General features: G+C 39.9%; 2 protein-coding genes across 5 annotated transcripts in view; one reads left to right on the forward strand and one right to left on the reverse strand.

The window, feature by feature from the left end:
• The window catches only part of Timm23 (translocase of inner mitochondrial membrane 23), a 25917-nt gene extending 22896 nt beyond the window's left edge, over positions 1 to 3021 (reverse strand). Inside the window, exons 1-2 of one of the 2 annotated variants that reach the window (XM_048339290.1) lie at positions 2793 to 3021; positions 76 to 134 (exon numbers count right to left, since the gene is read on the reverse strand). In XM_048339290.1, coding sequence (XP_048195247.1) covers positions 76 to 134; positions 2793 to 2898 — 165 coding nt within the window. In that variant the 5' untranslated portion in view covers positions 2899 to 3021. The remainder of the gene's footprint in view (positions 1 to 75; positions 135 to 2792) is intronic. The other variant, XM_048339289.1, reaches the window with a different exon arrangement.
• A 102-nt stretch (positions 3022 to 3123) lies between these two features.
• The window catches only part of Parg (poly(ADP-ribose) glycohydrolase), a 120548-nt gene continuing 103836 nt past the window's right edge, over positions 3124 to 19835 (forward strand). The window contains exons 1-7 of one of the 3 annotated variants that reach the window (XM_048339292.1): positions 3546 to 3580; positions 3951 to 4087; positions 9565 to 9631; positions 10210 to 11160; positions 12445 to 12628; positions 18175 to 18297; positions 18405 to 18488. In XM_048339292.1, the coding sequence (XP_048195249.1) occupies positions 9594 to 9631; positions 10210 to 11160; positions 12445 to 12628; positions 18175 to 18297; positions 18405 to 18488 (1380 nt within the window). In that variant the 5' untranslated portion in view covers positions 3546 to 3580; positions 3951 to 4087; positions 9565 to 9593. Of the gene's footprint in view, positions 3581 to 3950; positions 4088 to 9564; positions 9632 to 10209; positions 11161 to 12444; positions 12629 to 18174; positions 18298 to 18404; positions 18489 to 19835 lie in introns of all 3 variants that reach the window. The other 2 variants (XM_048339291.1, XM_048339293.1) reach the window with 2 other exon arrangements.

Genomic DNA, 19835 nt, shown 5'->3' on the forward strand with positions numbered 1-19835 from the left:
CTTCATGCATGCTAGGCAAGCACTCTACCACTAAGCCGCATTCCTAGCCCCAAACTAATAATATTTTAATCTTACCTGCACCAGATATCGTGGATCCACATTTAAATAAGGAGATAGAGGATTCATACCAGTTACTAGAGAGAAAATAAAACATTACATTTCAACATAGAGAATTTAAGGCAGCTCCTATTGCACACATTGAAGTTAAAAAAAATTATTAGCACACATTAGTTGTACAAAGGGTTTTTCACTGTGACATTTCTTTTTTTTTTTTGGCCAGTCCTGGGCCTTGGACACAGGGCCTGAGCACTGTCCCTGGCTTCTTCCCGCTCAAGGCTAGCACTCTGCCACTTGAGCCACAGTGCCGCTTCTGGCCGTTTTCTGTATATGTGGTGCTGGGGAATCGAACCTAGGGCCTCGTGTATCCGAGGCAGGCACTCTTGCCACTAGGCTATATCCCCAGCCCCTCACTGTGACATTTCTATACAGATCATTGTACCCAGCCAAGTTTACCACCCTATTTCCCTTCTTTCTTTGTAAAATCAATTTCGACTGCTTTTACCATTCTACTTTCATACATATAAAGATCTTCAACTAGTTACCTTCCTACTACTGGTAATCAACCACTCTGTAACAAAGCCTGTTTTACTCTGGTTATTCTTTAAAAGAAAAAAAAGGATTCTTGTATATAGTGTGGAAAATTTTCTTATTTTAGTCCTTCTTATCAGTTTGGGGGCTAACTGTTGGTAGGAGTCCTCAATCTCAAGACAGGGGTAGATTGGTTGGCTAGGCTTTCACAAGATAGTAGCAGTAACATAAGTCTAATCAACAAATTAGCAGAAAACATAGCTTGGGCCATTTGTAATGCTAGTTTCTTTCATTTTACTACAAGAAACCATGGAAACAACAGAAAATGGCTTAACCTCTTGAGAAACACAGAGGTTGGGTTTCTGACTTTAAAATACTTTAATGTAGTTCTTTGTAAGTTTTTAAGTCATGTTTTTTAATTAATGTTTTTCTTTAGCCAAAAGTTTGGAGGTTAGAGAGAGAAAATGCAAACCAGGGTTAAATTGAGACCAACTTTGAGTTATTAAAAAAAAATCACAAAAAATAAGTTTGGAAATGGAGCCACGGCTCAAAGTGGTAGAGCCTTAGCCCTGAGCACAGAAGTCAGGGACCATACGTCCATGCCCTAAAATCAAGTCTCAGGACTGGCACACAAACAATTTTAAATAGAAATGTCACAATGAAACTTTTATAACTAATGTCTTCTAATACACTTTTTTAGCCTTTGGGTCTTTCTGTATCTTGGTTTACAAATGTATGCACTGTAAGACTGATCATTTCAAAGTTCTATTCTATTTTCAATTGTTACCTACTTGTATCATGGCTATTGAGACTCCAACTCCCTTGCAACTCCAAAGACTGCCTTAAGGAAAGTTCCTCAATGTCTTTTGTGTGATTAGTTTGCCTCAGAATGTATGATATTCTTTAACTCAGGGCTCACTTTTTTTTTTTGTTCCAAACTGGGGCTTGTACTCAGCATGCATTCTACCACTTGAGCCATGGTACCACTCTGGAATCACATTTTCTTTTTTTCTTGTTGGTCATGGGGCTCGACTTCTGGGCCTGAGCTCTTCAGCTCAAGGCTAGTACTGTACCACTTCACAGCAATGCTTCTGGTTTTCTGGTGGTTAATTGGAGGTAAGAGTCTCATGGACTTTCCTGATCCAGCTGGCTTTGAACCCTGTCAGCCTCCTGAGTAGCTGGATTACAGGCGTGAGCCACTAAGTGATGGGCTGAAATCACCTTTCTAAACCACTGCAGTGCTGCATATGAAGAGTAGTTGGCGCATTGTAGGATACCAATGAACATGGTTCCTCAATTTACTCTCAATTCTTAAGCAGGTTAATGTAATATTTTGTCACTTTGTACTATGAAACCCAGAAGACTCTTAAGACATATGCAAGATGTGTTCTAGACTCAGTTTTGACACAGGTAGGGACACTAGGGAAGTATAAAAGACATAGCTAAATATTACAAGTTTTCAAAAAATAAAATTTTTGCTGAGGCAACTATCTTTCTACCACCAACTTCTATTATCTTTAGATCCAAGTTCTCTAGATCACACCTACCAAATCTCTCAAATTTGTTTTTTCTTTTTTTTCGTACTGGGGATCCAACCCAGGACGCTGCCCTTTGCTAGGCAACCACTTTGCCACTGAGCTACATCCCAGCCCCCAAATCTCTCGAATTTGAAATACATAAATACAGGATTGAGGAAAGCATAAGCCGGATGTTCTTTGACTCTGCATCTTAACTCCTGTATTGTCCCCTTCTTTCTTACCTGGCTTCCTTCTCAAATTTTTAAGGTTTAGTTCATGTCCCAGTTCCTCCAGATGGTTCCCTCGCCTATCCCAAATTACAATCATTTGTTACACTCTGGGATTTGTGCTTGGGGGGGGGGGGGACTTGCTAGTAAATTAGAATGTTTAATTGCAGAGATGGGCTCTCCTCTTAACTCAGGGTCAAGCACAAAAATGAGTGTGATTAAAAGAAGGGGAGCCCTGAATATAAATTTAGAGAAGTACGCATCCCCTCCTCCCAGAGTCCAGGATAAGCAGTTTCCTGAGGATCTCCGACCCTAGAATTCGTCCAATCTTAGCAAGGCCGCGCTGATACACAAACCCCACCGTTGGCGGTGAAACTCCACGGTGCCTGCAGTAAAGACACCGAGGACGCCGCCGTCCGAGGTCGCGGGGCCTCGTGGGTAGGGCAGGCCCCGTACTTACACGGCACGCCGGCCAAGTCCGCGTGCGAGTAGCCGGTCCCGCTGGCTCCGAAGAAGCCCGCCAACCCTCCGGTGGTTTTGTTGCCACTTCCCCCGCCACCCTCCATGGTGTCGCGCCGTCTGCTTCAAGCAGCTGCCTCAAGATGCGGTCGCGGGATAGGCCGTCGCTCCTCGGTGACCGCGGGAGAACCCGCGTTACCACCGCCTCCGCCACACGCTGACCTTCGGGCGTCGGGCCGTCAAGCACCCCATTTCCGCTTTGCGGCAGCGCACGTCCGGAAATCGGGGCGGGCGCTCGGCGGCGGCTTTCCGGTGCTGGGAAAGGAGCGTAGCCAACGCCGGAGCAGCAGCGTGTGTCTGGAGGCGGGTCTGCTCCCTGCTGAGGAGAGAAGGCGAGCGGCCAAGCCGGGGAGGGCCTGAATCGGAGGTCTGAGGGTCAGCCTTCGCGGAAGCGGGCCGCGGCCGGGAGGAATGGTGCAGGGAGGCGCCGAGAAGGAGGTGCCATCCGTCCCGGTAGGGACAGTGAATGCGGCTTTCCACCCGGGCCGGCCCGTGAGCTACGCGCCGCGGGTCCCAGCATGAGTGCGGGCCCCGGCTGCACCAAGCGACCTCGCTGGGCCGTCGCAAGAGGTGCTGCGTCGGCTGCCTCGGACTCCCGGAGCTTTCCCCGCAGGCAGAGGCGCATCCTTGACCCCAAGGACGCCCGGGTACAGTTCAGGGTCCCACCCCCCTCGCCAGGTCCGGTCCGGAGGCGAGCGGCACTGCACAGAGGCAACGCCATCTCTCTTGGTACGTGGGGCGGGAGGTGGGGGGTTGAATCCCCCCAACTTTTGTCTTTCACCGTTCCCGAAACTCCTGGTTTCAGGCGGAGGACCTACAGCTGCCATCACTCCTGTGTGGTCTTGTGTGCACAGCTGTCGTCCCCTTGCGCAGCCCCCAAAGCCATTCGTGGGACCGAAGTTTTCCTGATGTGAGAAAACGTAAAAGACAGTTACTCACTGGGCAGGTGAAAAATGTTAGGAGACTCGTTTGCTCTGCTCAGGACTGGTGGAGAAGTTACCTTATTCAGAGAGATATGTGTATGTGAAGCAGTATCTTTCCCAATGGAGAGATAATTATTGCAGTTTTACTCATTCATACTCTTGCTCCCAAAGTGCAGAGCTTCTAGTCTCTGCTAGGGTTGAACTTGTGCCTAATGGACAGTGTTGAACATGAAGAATGTGGCTTCTGCATTCATATCCTAGGATCTTATCAGTAGAGACCGACGATAGCACTAATCAACAGGTATAACAAAAGGTAATGGAGGTTCTGATAGGTAAGTGACAGGCTGTTTTGGTAGGAGTCAGGTAGAGCTAATGTAGTTTATGGGATCAAGGCTCTGCAGAAGATGAGGTGCTTATTCGGTTGACTGAAGACTTTATATTAGTACCTAGGAAAAGAGAAAGAAGTGCAGCTGGTGTACAAGGTAGAGAGATGGGCAAAGGACAGGTAGGACAAAGCATACTGTACTTGTAATATATACACAGTACTGACTGTTAAGACTGAAGGACTATTATATTTGGTTCACAGGGAATGAAAGATTTCACCAAGAATCCAAGTGGCAAGCAAGGAAGCAAAGGTTTAGTCACTTTCCAAGAGAGGAAAGGGGCAGACATAGTAGGCAGGGTTGGCCTTGAGGAAGGTTGGAGCTGGATTTATAAGCCTTCAATATGCAGGAGGAATGTAACTTCGGTTCACCTAGCTATTCCAGTAGACTGCTGAAGGGTCACTTTCTCATTGTTTTTTAACAGTGAGAAACACTTTTTAATCTGCTTGTACAATCCTTTCCAGAATGCAGGTTGGGTTCTGTTTAGTTCAATACAGTTTCTGTAAAATGGCCTTCCTGCCAGACAGTGGAGTCCTTTACCAAATGGAGGTTAGGCTGGTGTAAAGATTTTGTATTTTATCTCTAAGGGCAATGGAAGACATTAAGGTATTTTCAGTGTGGGTTGGGGGGAGGGTAGGTGTCGGAATCCCTGATTAAATTTGTTTGTTGAAAGGACCCTATCATTTGTATGTGGAAAATGAAAAAAAAATGGTGGAAAGGCCAAGTGGAGTTCCAAAATTAGTTAAACAATTGTTTTAAGGAAAGAGGAGATAATTTTGACTTAGACTTGAATACAAGCAACAGAGGAAGGGAGACTTGGATGAATTCAGGAGAATGTGGGACTCTTTTGTACCTCAGGAAAAATATATATGTGTTGGAGTGTTCATAGGCACAAGTACTAGAGTGCCTACCCAGTGCACAGGGCCCTGAGTTCAAACCCCAGTACCACCACCTCCCCCCGAAAAGGAGAAAGATTTACAAGTATTTTTAGCCAGGTGCTGTTGGTTCATGCCTCTAATCCTAGCTACTTAGGAGGCTGACATCCAGAGGGTCTAATTTTGAAGCCAGCCCAGGCAGAAAAATTCAGGAGAATCTATTTCCAAAAGTCTGCAAAATGTCTGGCTGGAGGTATGGTTCAAGAGTAAACAAGCTGAGCAAGCTCAAGATCCTGAGTTCAAACCCTGGTACTGGCAAAAAAAAAAAAAAAAAAGGAAGGAAAGAAAGGAGCACTGAGTATCTAAATTTTGCATTTATCTTTCTGGGCACATGTCTTGTAATAAATCTTGATAAAGGCAGAACTCAGTATTTACATTTGAATAGAGAATGATTAATGGTTTCCCCAGTTGCTATAGAAGACTGGAAATAATGTTCTGTGGAAATCGAAGTGAATTTTAATGCATTTTTTCCATTTGTTTTTATCTTAATAGTTGCTGATCGAATGACTTCATTGAAATACATTGTTTATGCAAGATGATACTAGTTAGAATAAATGTGAAGTTATAATAAATTGGGACAATTACTGATCTCAACAGATAGAAGCCTTGAGAGATAATATTTATTGAATATTTCTTTGTGAGGCTATTTTTTTTCTCTATAAATTTTTATTAGCAAAAACTAATTATAGAAAGGAATTTCCAAGTCAACCCTGTGTCTTTATAATCATGTATGCCAGTCTTGAGGCTTGAACTCAGGGCCTGAAACTGTCCCTGAGCTTTTGTACTCAGCACTCTGCCACTTGAGCCATAGCTCCACTTCTGGCTTTTTGGTCTTAACTTGAAGATGAGGGTCTCTTAGACTTTCCTGCCTGAACTAACTGGCTTTGAACCTAAATCCTTAGATCTTAGCTTCCTGGGTAGCTTGGATTACACGTGTGAGCCACTAGTACCTATCTTCTGTGTCTCTTTCTTTTTGTATTGTAATGGTTCCATGGAAGTAGATAACACCATTGTCTAGGTGAGGAAGCAGTGACTCAAAGAAGTAAAAAAAAACCAAAATGAGCAGGTGGGGTGTGTAATTCGACATGGTCTCAGTTTAGGATTGGAAGATCTTTTCCTATGTTTTTAAAAAATTGTTTCTTATTTCATCTTTGTATTTTCTGTGATCATTTCTAGTTAAGTGAAAGAAATTCCTTAGAATCTTAAGTTTACTTTCTGCTTACTCTAGGAGAAAGAGGGATACCTACGTATAACTATAAAAAGGGGGAGAATGATGGAAGGGGTGACATTGATCAAGATGCCTTAAGTCAAATTTGACTTAAGGAAGTATAAACTACAACTACTTAATAGTAAATTTTAAAAAATAAGGGGCTGGGAATATGGCCTAGTGGCAAGAGTGCTTGCCTCATGTATATGAAGCCCTGGGTTCAATTCCTCAGCACCACTTATATAGAAAAGGCCAGAAGTGTCGCTGTGGCTCAAGTTGGCAGCGTGAGCAAAAAGAAGCCTGTGGCAGTGCTCAGGCCCTGAATTCAAGCCCCAGGACTGGCAAAAACCCCCACAAAAAACAAGAAATAAAATCCTTATAGTTGAAAATTTCAAAATATAATGGCATAACAATGAATTGTGTTTACCTAAGTGAAATGCAGTTTTTAGTTTCTGTAGATTTGTGTTTTGTATGTGTTAGAGGAACTTTTTTACATTGCATCCTCACATTTATGGAAATCCTAACCTGGTTCAAAAAATGTATGTTTTTACAATGCTGATTTGTAATTTAAGGATTTTCTGGACCATAGATGTAGTTGGTACAGATTATTACTTATGTGAAATGCTTGCAACCACAGTGTTTCAGACTTTGGACATTTGTCAGACTTTGGGATTTTTGCATTATACGTCAGTGGCTAAGCATTTATAATCTGAAATTGAAATGTTCTAGAATTAGTATCAGGTTTTGGGACATTTTTCAGGGATCATAACCTGAGTAATGAAATTAAATAGAAAGTTGGAACTGCAGGAAAAAAGCCTCTAAATAAAATAGTCAATCCTTTTATCAAATACTGATGAGTGATGTTATTTTTTTGTAGAAACCTAATTCACTGCAGAAATATGAAATAAAAATTATTGTAGTGATGTTTAACAAGAAATATCAACTTTATACCTTGGTTTTTGTGATAGAAACCATTCAAAGAATACTAATCCAAAAGATTCTTTTACTAGTTGGGCTACTCTATAAAAGGTACATTTTAATTACATGGCAGTTGAACACTTTGTGGAAGATAAAAATTGTATGGCACTTAAGTATTGGAATATATTTCTTCCCAAATTTGAAATGCATTTTACTTTTGCTATTATCTCAGTGATAAATAAATGATTTTCTTATTTCAGTCTACATCTGTTTTGGTGTCTGAGGAAATAATAGCACACAGTAAGGTCACCTATGACATAGGTGTATAAGTTCTTTCATTGGAATTAGAGAGTGGTTGAGAATGTCTTTTTATATAAAGTGTTATTTGATTTGTGTCCAGTATATCACAAACTTTGAAAGCATACTTAAACATAGTTTGCAGCCAGATGCTGGTACCTCATGACTATAATCCTAGCCACTAAGCAGGATAAAGCAGTTGGTAGCCAGCCCAGGCAGAAAAGTTTGTGAGACTTTTCAGTTTACCAGCAAAAGTCTGGAAGTTGAGCTGTGGCTCAAGTGGTAGAGCACCAGCATTGAGTGAAAAAAGCAAAGGGAGAGTGTGCAGGCCTGAACACTGGCGTACACACACACTCACACACTCACACTTGTATCTTTTCTTCCCGAACTAATCAGCTCTACTTTTTGCCATTGTCTGCTGGTTATTTCTACTCATTTCTAAGCTTAAAGCTTACTGTCCCCAGTTATCATGAAGTATGCAATGGATCTTCTTGGTTTTTCTATTCTTAATAGGACTTAGTCCTTGTCTCATAGTCCTTCAATGAAGTTGATTTTCAAATTACTTTGCTAAAAAATAGATTCCGATTCTAGCTCCTCTTATTTCTTCTGAAAGTCTCCCAGAATCTGACCTAGTAGGTCTGGAATATGACCTGGTGATCCATTTATTGCTAGCTTCTTGATGACCCAGTTTGGGAACTATTGACAGGAAAAAAGGTTTTTTTCCCTCTTTCGTTCTCCATGGTTTCTCCCCCCGCCTTCCCTCTCTCTTTTGCCAGTCCTGGAGCTTGATCTCAGGGCCTGGCCACTAATCCTGAGCCTCTCTGTGCTCAAGGCTAGCACTCTACCCCTTGAGCCACAGCACCACTTCTGACCTTTTCTGTTCATGTGATACTGAGGAATTGAATCCAAGATTTCATGCATGCTAAGCAAGCACTCTGCCACTAAGCAACATTCCCAGCCCTTTTCTCCATGGTTTCTCTCACTAAGTTCTGTCTTCTTGCCTGTTTGTCCTTCCGACTTTCATGGATGGCTATAACTTCCTAGATTTGCATTCTGTGATTGTGAATCTGAGTATGACTCTAAAGCATGTTTTTGTACTTCTATTTATGGGTCATTCAAGATCCTCTGTGACCAAGCTGACTTTGGAATTATATTTGCTGTTGCTTTCTTCCTAAGTCTTTATAGTTCTCTGCTGTTGTTGGCTTTGCTTAGGATTTTCTTACTATGTGACTATACATTCTTCAAGGCCCAATTCAAGCACTATCTCAGGAAATCTTACTGATTATTACTGTCATTCCTAAAGTAGTCTTTTTCCTGGGAATATCTTAATTCCTTGTCAGGATCTTTTTTTTTTTTTAACATTAATAGTAATTAAGAACTAACCTTTACTGAGCATATGCCGTATAGTGTCCTAAATACATAGCTTGTTAACTTGATCTGTCACTTCAACTCCATGAAGAAAAATGTTAATTTGAATGTTTTACAGGTAAAGAATCTGAGTAAAAGAGAAAAAAAGTAAAAAAGAGAAAAGAGAAAAAGAGTAAAAGTTATATAGGGTGCCTGTGAGATAGCCAGAATTTAATTCCATAGCTCTGATTTCACAGTGTTTAATCTTCTTCTTTTTTTTTTTCTGCCAGTCCTGGGGCTTGAACTCAGGGCCTGGGCACTGTCCCTGAGCCTGTTTGTGCTGAAGGCTAGAGCTCTACAGCTTGAGCCACAGCAACACTTCTGGCTTTTTCTATTTATGTTGTACTGAGGAATTGAACCCAGGGCTTCATGCATGCTGGGCAACCACTCTACCACTAAGCCATTTCCTCAGCCCACAGTGTTTAAGCACATACATTTGTCCATACTTGGCCTTTTAGGGGCCAGCCAATTTTTATGTGTGCCATATGTATTAGCGTTTTTGTTTCTATCTTAATATTTGAGAATATAGGGTATGATTAGTCTTTGTTTAGCCTACACAACCCAGCAAAGTATTTTGTTTTATATATGTGTTTTCTGTGTAAAGGAGTGTATGAGTATACACTTACTTAGTTTTTTATTACAGTTTTTAGACAAAAGACTATTACCAGTTGGATGGACACTAAAGGAATCAAGACAACTGAATCAGAAAGGTACAAATGGAGATAAACTATACAGAGAAATGAATCACATGATTTGGAGTTGTTTGGGGATAATCTGTTATCTTGCTTCGTGGTATTTTCTCTTTTTTGTATTTCTTCATCTATGTTCTTTGAATTTATCATTTTAGAATTTTGTATGTATAGACTTTTATATTTGTGATCCAGAGGTAAAAGAGTTCCTGACTTTAAGACATATGTGTACTATGTTGGTTACAGACACAAAGCACATAAGCCTTTTAGGTTAAATGCAGCAGTTGGAGGTCTGAGCAAATAAAGGTATGAGTGGTAGCTATCATGGAGAAGAAACAAAGAGTTAAGCTAATCCTTTGGCCTTGAGGGAAGACAGAAGGGAGTGAAGTTGAAGACTTGAAGGAATGACATGTTTGGCAGGTGCACAGCTGGGAAGGGCATAACAGGCACTTGTTCAAAGACACGGATTAACAAAAGAGTATACTATGCTCAGGTAACCACAGGGAATGCTCTATTGCTGTCACATTATGGGGATGTGGTTGAGTAAGTTACTTTTTTTATATCATAAGTTGGTTTTGGCTGTTTCTGTTCTCTTGTAGTTTGCATAGTAAAGAAAACAACAATACAGTAATAGAATCCATGATGAGTTCTGTACAAAAAGATAACTTTTACCAACATAACATGGAAAAATTAGAGAATGTTTCTCAGCTAAGTGTTGATAAATCACCCATTGAAAAAAGTACACAATATTTGAACCAACATCAGACCACAGCTATGTGTAAGTGGCAAAATGAAGGGAAACAGACAGAAGGGAAAAGTGACCCTCCTCCAGTAACTCTTGTTCCAGAGCAGTTTAGTAACGCTAATATTGATCAGTCACCACAAACTGATGGCCACAGTGACACAGATAGTGAAGAAAATAGAGATAATCAGCAGTTCCTGACACCTATAAAGCTTGCAAATGCCAAGCAGATTACAGAAGATGAGCAGGCCAGAAACCATTCTGTGGAAGAGTCTGCAGGCTGTTGTCAGCAGGAGGAAATAGATGTGATACCAGAGAGTCCATTGTCAGATGTTGGCTCTGAGGACATTGGAAATGAACTAAAAAATGACAGCAAGTTGAGTAGACAAGAAAATAGCCTGGCAATTTCTCCTGCATTTGAAAAGGAAAGTGAACCCGAGTCACCTATGGATGTAGATAATTCCAAAAACAGTTGTCAAGACTCAGAAGCAGATGAAGAGGCAAGTCAAGGTTTTGATGAGCAAGAAGATGGTAGTTCTTCCCAAACAGCAAATAAATATTCAAGGTGCCAAGAAAGAGAAGCTGACATTGCACTTAAAAAACAGTTCTCTACTAAGGGAGGTGAAATTAAATTGCATTTTCAGTTTGAAGGTGGAGAAAGTCGCACTGGGATGAGTGATTTAAATGTCAGACCATCTGGTAGTACCTCTAGCCTTAATATAGAATGCAGAAACTCGAGGCAGCATGGAAGAAAGGATTCTAAAATCACAGACCATTTCATGAGAGTGCCCAAAGCAGACGACAGAAGGTAATTATTTTCTACCAGGTGTATCTTTCCAATAACATAATTTAAATTTTTTAAGATGATTTAAAGCTATTTATAGTTGAAAAAATAGTTGTGTTTCTTATTAACTATTTATGCTAAATTTAAATGGACTACTGCTTAAACTCTTTTTTTTTTTGCCAGTACTGGGGCTTGAACTCAGGGCCTGAGCACTGTCCCTGGCTTATTTTTGCTCAAGGCTAGCACTCTGCCACTTGAGCCACAGTGCCACTGCTGGCCATTTTCTATATATGTGGTGCTGAGGAATCAAACCTAGGGCTTCATGTATATGAGGCAAGCACTCTTGCCACTAGGCCACATTCCCAGCCCTGCTTAAACTCTTAAAAGGGCCAGAAATAGAAATAAGACATAGTGGCAATCAGTTTTAGTTTCATGAACTTCCACTTGGAGTTTATAGAAATTATAAAACATAAAACTTAATCACATTGGTGATAGGTGCTGTGTTTTCTAGATCATTGTATATTATGCTTTCTCTAATACTCTGATAGGCATGTAAGTGGGGTTCATGACTCATTTTATAAATGAGAAAATAGATTTGGATTGAGAAATTCACTGAAATCCTGTAACTCATGGGCAGTATTACTGGGATTTAACTCCATATGTATCTGATTAGAGACCTTCTATTTTTGCCATTACCCTATACAGAATGTTAAAGACTACGATACTGAGAATTAAAGCTTAGTCAATAATTTCTAAGCTCTCATTTTCTAGTATGTGATACTAAGTTCACTTGGTTGAAACTCTTGTGTAAAGATTCAGTAGGTAGTTGATATAGTTAACCATGACTCATTTCTGTTTTCAAAGTGACTTATATATGCTTGGAAATTCCCTCCACATAATATTAAAAATGAGCACCTGGTTTTAATATGAGCACTATAATTTTTGTTTTTTTTGGCCAGTCCTGGAGCTTGGACTCAGGGCCTGAGCAATGTCCCTGGTTTCTTTTTGCTCAAGCTTAGCACTCTGCCACTTGAGCCATAGCACCACTTCTGGCCGTTTTCCATATATGTGGTGCTGAGGAATCGAACCCAGGGCTTCATGTATATGAGGCAAGCATTCTTGCCTAGTGAGGCCATATCCCCAGCCCCTATAATTTTTTTTTTTTTTACAAATAGAAAACAAAAAACTGAAGTGAGAACAAACATGGCTCACTTAAAAAATAGTATTCTGAGTAAGCTTCGTATTTGTGTGTTCAAGGAAACCAAAATAACAAATAATTTGTCTGAACGTGTTTATTCTCAACCTTAGAAAAGAACAATGTGAAATCAAACATGAAAGAACAGAAAGGAAAATCCCTAAGTGCATTCCACCTCACCTTTCTCCAGATAAGAAGTGGCTTGGAACACCTATTGAGGAGATGAGGACAATGCCGCGGTGTGGGTCCCGGCTACCTCTCTTGAGACCCTCTGCCAGTCACACAGTAACTGTTCGGGTGAGTATCACCTCTTAAGAAGACTGGAAGTCATGATCTATTGTGATATTTATTGATAGGAAAATTAACCAGTGCCTACAAAGTTCTGCATATGAAGTCTTCAGAATGGAGAAACAGGTAACACTAAACAATATAGCACTTAACAAGATGAATCATTGTCAGTTCATGATCAAATTGAATTTTCAGTATTTCTAAGAACCTTGAATTTTGTTTGTTTGATTTCTGGTGGTGCTTGGGTTTAACTCAAGGCCTTGCACTGTGGAGCATGATATATATATATTTTTTTTCACAGAGCCATGCCTCTTTACTCTCCTCCTTTTGCAGTGGTTATTTTGGAGAAGGGGGTCTTTCTTCATGTCCAGGAACATACCTGTACTCTAGTCTATTTGTAGGTTTCCCTTGGTACCTGGCATGTACCACTACACCCAGCCCTGTCCATTGAGATTGATTCTAGTAGACTTTGCTGCTCTGCTGCTCATTTAGCTTTGGATGACAGGCATGCATTACTAAGTCCATCTACAAACTGAAAAGTCTCATGAATATTTCTGCCTTGGCTGGCCTCAGACCACAATCATCTTTTCAGCTTCCCAGTAGGCAGGATTTATAGATGTGAACCAACAGTGCTTGGCTTATTGGTGTCCTGTCATTCTCCCCCTCCCCCCTACTTGTTGGCCTTGAACAGGGCCTGGGCACTGTCCCTGAGCTCTTTTGCTCAAGGCTAACACTTTACCTCTTTGAGCCACAACTCTACTTCCAAAGTTCTGGTGGTTATTTGGAGATAAGAGTCTTTCCTTTCTTGGCCAGGCTTTGAACTGCAATCCTCAAATCTCAGGAATACCTAGGGATTACAGGCTAGAGCTATTGGTGCCCATCTGATTTCTTTTCTTAAAAATTCACTTGGCAAGTTGGCAGTAGTTATTGCCTATCCACTTCTTAAGTATTATATTAGTTCTGAAAATTCAAAACTGTTTATGGTTCTATTCATTGGCCAGCTTTGGCTTCTTTTCTAAGAAAAGATACATCTCTATCACTACCTCACAATTATCTTAGCCTATCCAAAATCAATCTCATGTTTTAACAGTTGTATATATAACATAAAGTTTATCATTTAAACCATTTTAAGTATACAATTCAGTGTTGTAACTGTTTTAACACTTTTCAAACAAATTCTGTATCTGTTAAGCAATAAAACTCATTCCCTACTTTCCCTAGCTCTTAGTTAACTTAATTTTTTTTTTTTTAAATTGTGCTAGATCTGGTGCTTGTACTCAGGGTCTTGCACTCTTGCTTTTTTTCTTAAGGCTGGCATCTACCACTTGATTCACCAGCTCTACTTCTTGCTTTTTGGTAGTTACTTGGAGATAAGAGTTCCATTATCTTTCTTGCCTGGGCCAGCTTTGAAAAATGGTCCATAGTCAAATATGGCGAGTCATTATTTTTGCTCAGAGTATTTTCACCTTCACCAAAGATTAAAATGTCCCATGTTGTTTAAGGAAATTGAATAATAAGCAGTTGACTCCACACAAAAGGATACATATACTTAAGAATAAGGTTTGTGTGTATGTGTGTCTGTGATAAAAAAGATGCACAAATGTTCATGTTTATAGCATTGAGTTCTCATGCAATTTCTAAAGCTAAACACTAGTTTTATTTTATTACATGAAATTTTGTAACTACTAATATCTGACATCTTGGGTAATTAGGTACTGCATATAAATGTCTTATGTTTATGTATAGTTACCATAGTCAGAAAAAATAATCTAGAAGAAAATATACTAGAGAAGTAAACGAAGAGTTGTTGTAGTTGTGATAGTCCTTGAAAAATATACAAACACTAAAAATGAGATGAATAACGGACACTATTAAATAACTCATGGAATCTTTCTATGACTGGTTTATGGTAATAGTTACATAGCTCATTAAATTAAATATCACCAAATTGAGCACTTTGTGGGTGAGCTTATTATAATCAATAAAAGTTTTGTTAGATTTTTTTTGTTAATTTTTAAAAATAAACAGAGGCATTAAAGATGTTAACTGCTGGGCACTGACTAAAAAGAAGAGAAGGGAGAGGATTCCAAAATTCCCTCCAGAGGCCCACCCCTGTGGCTTACTTCCTTCCACAGATCTTTTACCTCCCAATAGCTTCATGAGTGGATACCAAACCTCTAAGGAATAGTCTAGATCCAAACTAGATTCCCAAAGCTTATATCCATCTGACTGTGTAAGTACATCTAGTCCATCTCTAGTACTGGGACCTGAACTCAAGGCCTGTGCCCTTGTTTGATTTTTTTTTTTTTTTTTAAATTCACTGCTGGTGGCACTTTGCCACTTGAGCCACAGGTCCAGTTCCCCCATATCCTTAGTAGTTCCAGAATTGTTCAAAATCCAAGTCCAATATCTCCTTGGAAACTCAGGACAAACTGAGCTGAGGCTCCCTATAAAACTTGAAAGTTATAGTCAGGCACCATTGGTATATACCTATCTATAATCTTAGCTACTTAGGAGGCTAATATCTAGCTGATGGCAGATAATGGCCATTCTGGGCAAAAACATCTTTGAGACTCCATCTCTGAAAGAATTCTGTTGCAACATCTTCAAGGAAACCTTTCTTACTCACCAGATAAAATAAATATCTAGAACAAGTTCTCATAATCCCATGAACCCCTCACTTGTAGCATGCTATACTTTTTATATGTTTTATGTGATGATTCTCTGTAGTGTGGTGACATATGTTACGAGACAGATAAATCTTACAAACATGATCATTGAAGAGCCAAATACAATGCCTACATATTGTGTGATTCCAATTGTATTACATTTCCAGAATTGGCTAAGTCCAAAACTTTTATAATTTAAAATGTCTTTCTTCAAATATTTATTTAATGGGTATTGGAACAGATAGGGAGAAAATGATGGAAGGGGTGATAATGATCAAGATGTACTGAATTCAAACCTCTTTGTACAACTACTTAAAGATAATGTTTTACTTAATGCTACTGTAATAATTGTGTTTGTTTATATGCAGACACATGTAAGTGTACTTCTGCATGTACTTAAGTATGTAAAATGCACACAAGTTTCTGTCTTAAATATTCCAAATACAAAGATTGGTAGTTATCTTCAAAACTTTAGGTCTAATCAGGAAAGGAGAAATAAGTGTTTTTCAGTATGATAATGATGTAACAACACAATGAAATGAAACTGCTTGAAAGAAGTAAGAGGAGATAGCATATAGTTAGGCATTTAGGAATGAAAGTGAATTTATTGTAGTTAAGGAATATAAGACTTCTAGCATGTCTAAATACTGTTTAGGTAATGTTATGAGAGGGTTCGTACAGTTACCTTGAGTCCAGTGAGTCCAGTGAGACTTCAGGAATGACCGGAACTGTAGTAAAAGGAATAGTTTATTAGAAAAGAAATATGTTTTCAAAAGTGAAAGTGAGTAATCACAGAAATAGAAGTCTAGAAGGTCCCCTAGGGTCCACTCCTAGAATAGACATTCTTCAAACCCGTTCTATAGGGAGTTACTGACATGAAGTTTCAAGAATCATTCTGAGCTGTTCACCTCATATCTGTAATTCTAGCTACTTGGCAAGCTGAGAACAGGATGGTTCTTGGCCAGACTGGGCATATGCACAGCAGACCTCATGATGGTGTGTACCTGTCAGCCTAGCAACATGAGAGAAGAGGATTCTGATTCCAGGCCAGCCCAGGCAGAGAAGCATTATGAGACTCCCATCTCAGCAGAAAAGGCCAGGCTGCTAGTGCAGGCCTGCCATTGTGGCTACAGTGGGAAGCAAAATATAGAAGAATCACAGTTCATGCACTTGGGCAGGAACTGAGATTCCCCATTTCAAAAATAAACCAATTCAGGCTGGGCATTGGTGGCTCATGCCTGTAACCTTAGCTATTTAAGAGGCTGAAATCTGAGGATCATGATTTGACGCCAGCCTGGGCAGGAAAATCCCGTAAGTCTCTTATCTTCAATTAACCATCAGAAAACCAGAAGTAACTGAAAGTTTTAGTGGTACTCTTGAGCAAAATATTTCAGTTACAGTGCCCAGGCCCTGGGTTCAAGTCCCATATCCAACAGGAATAAGCAAAAATAAACATAAACAAGTAAATAAACAATGCCAAAAAAGTACTGGAGCTGGGGGCTGGGGATATGGCCTAGTGGCAAGAGAGCTTGCCTCGTATACATGAGGCCCTGGGTTCGGTTCCCCAGCACCACATATACAGAAAACGGCCAGAAGTGGCGCTGTGGCTCAAGTGGCAGAGTGCTAGCCTTGAGCAAAAGGAAGCCAGGGACAGTGCTCAGGCCCTGAGTCCAAGGCCCAGGATTGGCAAAAAAAACACACAAAACAAAACAAAAAAAAAGAAAAAGTACTGGAGCTGTGGCTCATCAGTAGAGTGCTTGCTTAGCAAGAGTAAGGCCCTGAATGAAAACATCAGTGCAGCCCCCTCCTTGACAAAAAATATGAAAGTTACTCTCCCCATGTGATTATCCATGACCACCTAAGGAAAGCCCATGGGGATTAGAATTTAAAAGTACAATAAGATTTTATGGCATGATCAAGGGGCCACTTTACCTGTTTAAGAAGTGAAGGAAGACAAAAGTAACATTTCAGAGCAAATTTTATCTGGAGGAGAACCTGGGTATCAGTCCTTCTCGGTTCACGCCAAGATTTCTTCTTACAAAACCATTTTACCAGGATTTAGAGACAGAAACCTAAGAACGAGGAAAGTTTCACTTATAAGTTATAAGTAACGGAGCTATGAGAGCAGGGAAAGGGAGGGTAGGTAGGAGGGCAGGAAACAGAGCTTGTTGCTGTGGTTGTTGTATGTTTGTTTTTGGTCAGTTGTGGAACTTGAACTCAGGGCCAGGGCATTGTCCCTGAACTCTTTTTGCTCAGTGCTAGCGCTCTACCACTTTGAGCCACATTGCCACTTCTGGTTTTTCTGGTGGTTAATTGGAGATAAGAGTCTTAGGGACTTTACTGCCTCCACTGGCTTTGAACTGTGATCCTGAGATCTCATCCTTCTGAATAGCTAGGATTACAGGTGTGAGCCACCATTGTGAGGCAGAAACAAGACTCATAAGCATGTAAAACAAGGACTCTCTTTTCTGTCCCCATAGGTCCATGTTTAACTGTTGCCTGTCAATCAGTATGAGGGTCTATAAAACAGAATGACACTTGAAATCAGAGTACAGGTCTTATAGGACTAGGAGAATGGAAAAAAAAACTTTGAAAAATAATGTTTAAGTGAGGATAATGGTTTTATGGGGGGATGAATGTGACTTGGAGTCTGTGGCATTAAGGAGAGAGATAGGATGTTGCTGGTGGAAATTCAGGCAAACTTGAGGCCCTCACACCCAGATGGAGTGAATTAGAATACACAAGACATGGTGACTTGAAAACTGAGAGGAAGTGAGTATGGTATTTTAGGGTCTTTGTTTATTTTGGCTGCATTGTTTGCATTATTTTATAGAAGGAAGTTAATTTTTATGCACTTAGCATTTTCCCATTTACTATCTATTTCAGGTAGATCTTTTGCGAATGGGAGAGGTTCCCAAACCTTTTCCAACACATTATAAAGATTTGTGGGATAACAAGCATGTTAAAATGCCTTGTTCTGAGCAAAACTTGTACCCTGTGGAGGATGAGGTAAGACAAATACCTGAAACATGGTTTATTGTGTGTGTGTGTTTGGCTTTTCATTCTGTCATACTAACTCAGAATTGTCCTAACTGTGCTTTTCTTTTTTCTCTAAGCATGGTGAACGAACTGCAGGTAGCCGATGGGAGCTCATTCAGACTGCACTTCTCAACAAATTCACACGACCCCAAAACCTAAAGGTATGCTCTTCTATCAATTTTGTTTCTCATATATAGCTTTTAGGGATGGGTCTTCTGTTTCTGCTTCAAGAAGAGGCAAGACATGTTTTTAAAATCATCAGGTAGAATAACAGCATTCTTTGTATGCAGGGTGCTTACTTCCTGGCTCAAGTAAGAGTCCTTAGAGACTTTCTTGGTTTCTTCTACTCCATCACTGGGAACTAAACAGAACAACTGAGAGTTGTAAATGACTTGCCTGGAGCCACATAGAATCATTTGGAGAACCAGGAATAAGACCTCTGTTTCTTGATTCCCTGTCCAATTTCCTTCCGTCTAAGATTCTCCTTTATTTTTTGTTTTAAAATTACTATGCTTCTGAAATTTCCTAAAAGGAGATCAGGAAAGAATTATGACTACAGCAGTATTTGCCTAAAGGGAAGCTGAGGTTTCCTAATAATTAAAATATACATTGAGTTTAGCGTTAGTAGTTTATTAATCATTTATAAGATTGGCAATAATTTACTTTTTATTTCATTTACTACTCTAAGGCAATCATTAGTAATATCTAAAATATGCATGAATGCATTTATATTACAGGCAACTGTAGCCATAGACTTTTTTTTAACTTTTATAAATATAAACAGTGACAGGATTTTCTATACTTCATGAAAATGGCTGTCATTTTCTTTCAGTGCCTTAATTTGTTGTAGACATTTTCATGGGTTTGTAATGTTTTCCACCAAATTATTTTTAACTTTTCTCTCCATTTCTATAGCTCCTGGGCTTTTTTCTCTTTCTTAACATGAAAAGCATTGATATGTTATATAGTAATCTATTTTGAGAATTTCTTTTTTGCAAATATTATTTCTCATTTTTGTAATATACCTAAAAAAAATTGACTCCTTTTAGAGCAAGGCCTGGTGGTACATGCTTATAATCCCAGTGACTTGGTAGGTGGAAATGAGAAAGATTGTGGTTTGAGGCTAGTCTGAGCTAAGTTACTGAGACCTCTATCCCAACAATTAGCCAGGCATAATGATTTAAGTTTGTAATCTCGACCATGTGGGAAGCCTAAGTATGAGGAATGCAGTTGGAGTTCAGTTCCCAGAGAAGAAAGACCCTCTTTCACCCCCTAACCCGAAAAGTAAACAAAGTAAAAGCAAAAAGGACTTGTAAGCAGTGCTTACGTTTTGGAACACCTGTCTAGTAAGCTTGAGGCCCTGAGTTTTCCAGCACTAACAAAAATAAAATAAAATTTAAAAAATAGTAATTTGAACTGGATTAACATCCAGGTTTATGCCTGTAATCCTAGTTTCTCTGGAGGCTGAGGTCTCAGGATCATGTCCGAAGCCAGTGTGAACAGAAAAG

The sequence above is a fragment of the Perognathus longimembris genome, chromosome 2 (assembly GCF_023159225.1).
Source record: "Perognathus longimembris pacificus isolate PPM17 chromosome 2, ASM2315922v1, whole genome shotgun sequence".
NCBI classification, from domain to species: Eukaryota; Metazoa; Chordata; class Mammalia; order Rodentia; family Heteromyidae; genus Perognathus; species Perognathus longimembris.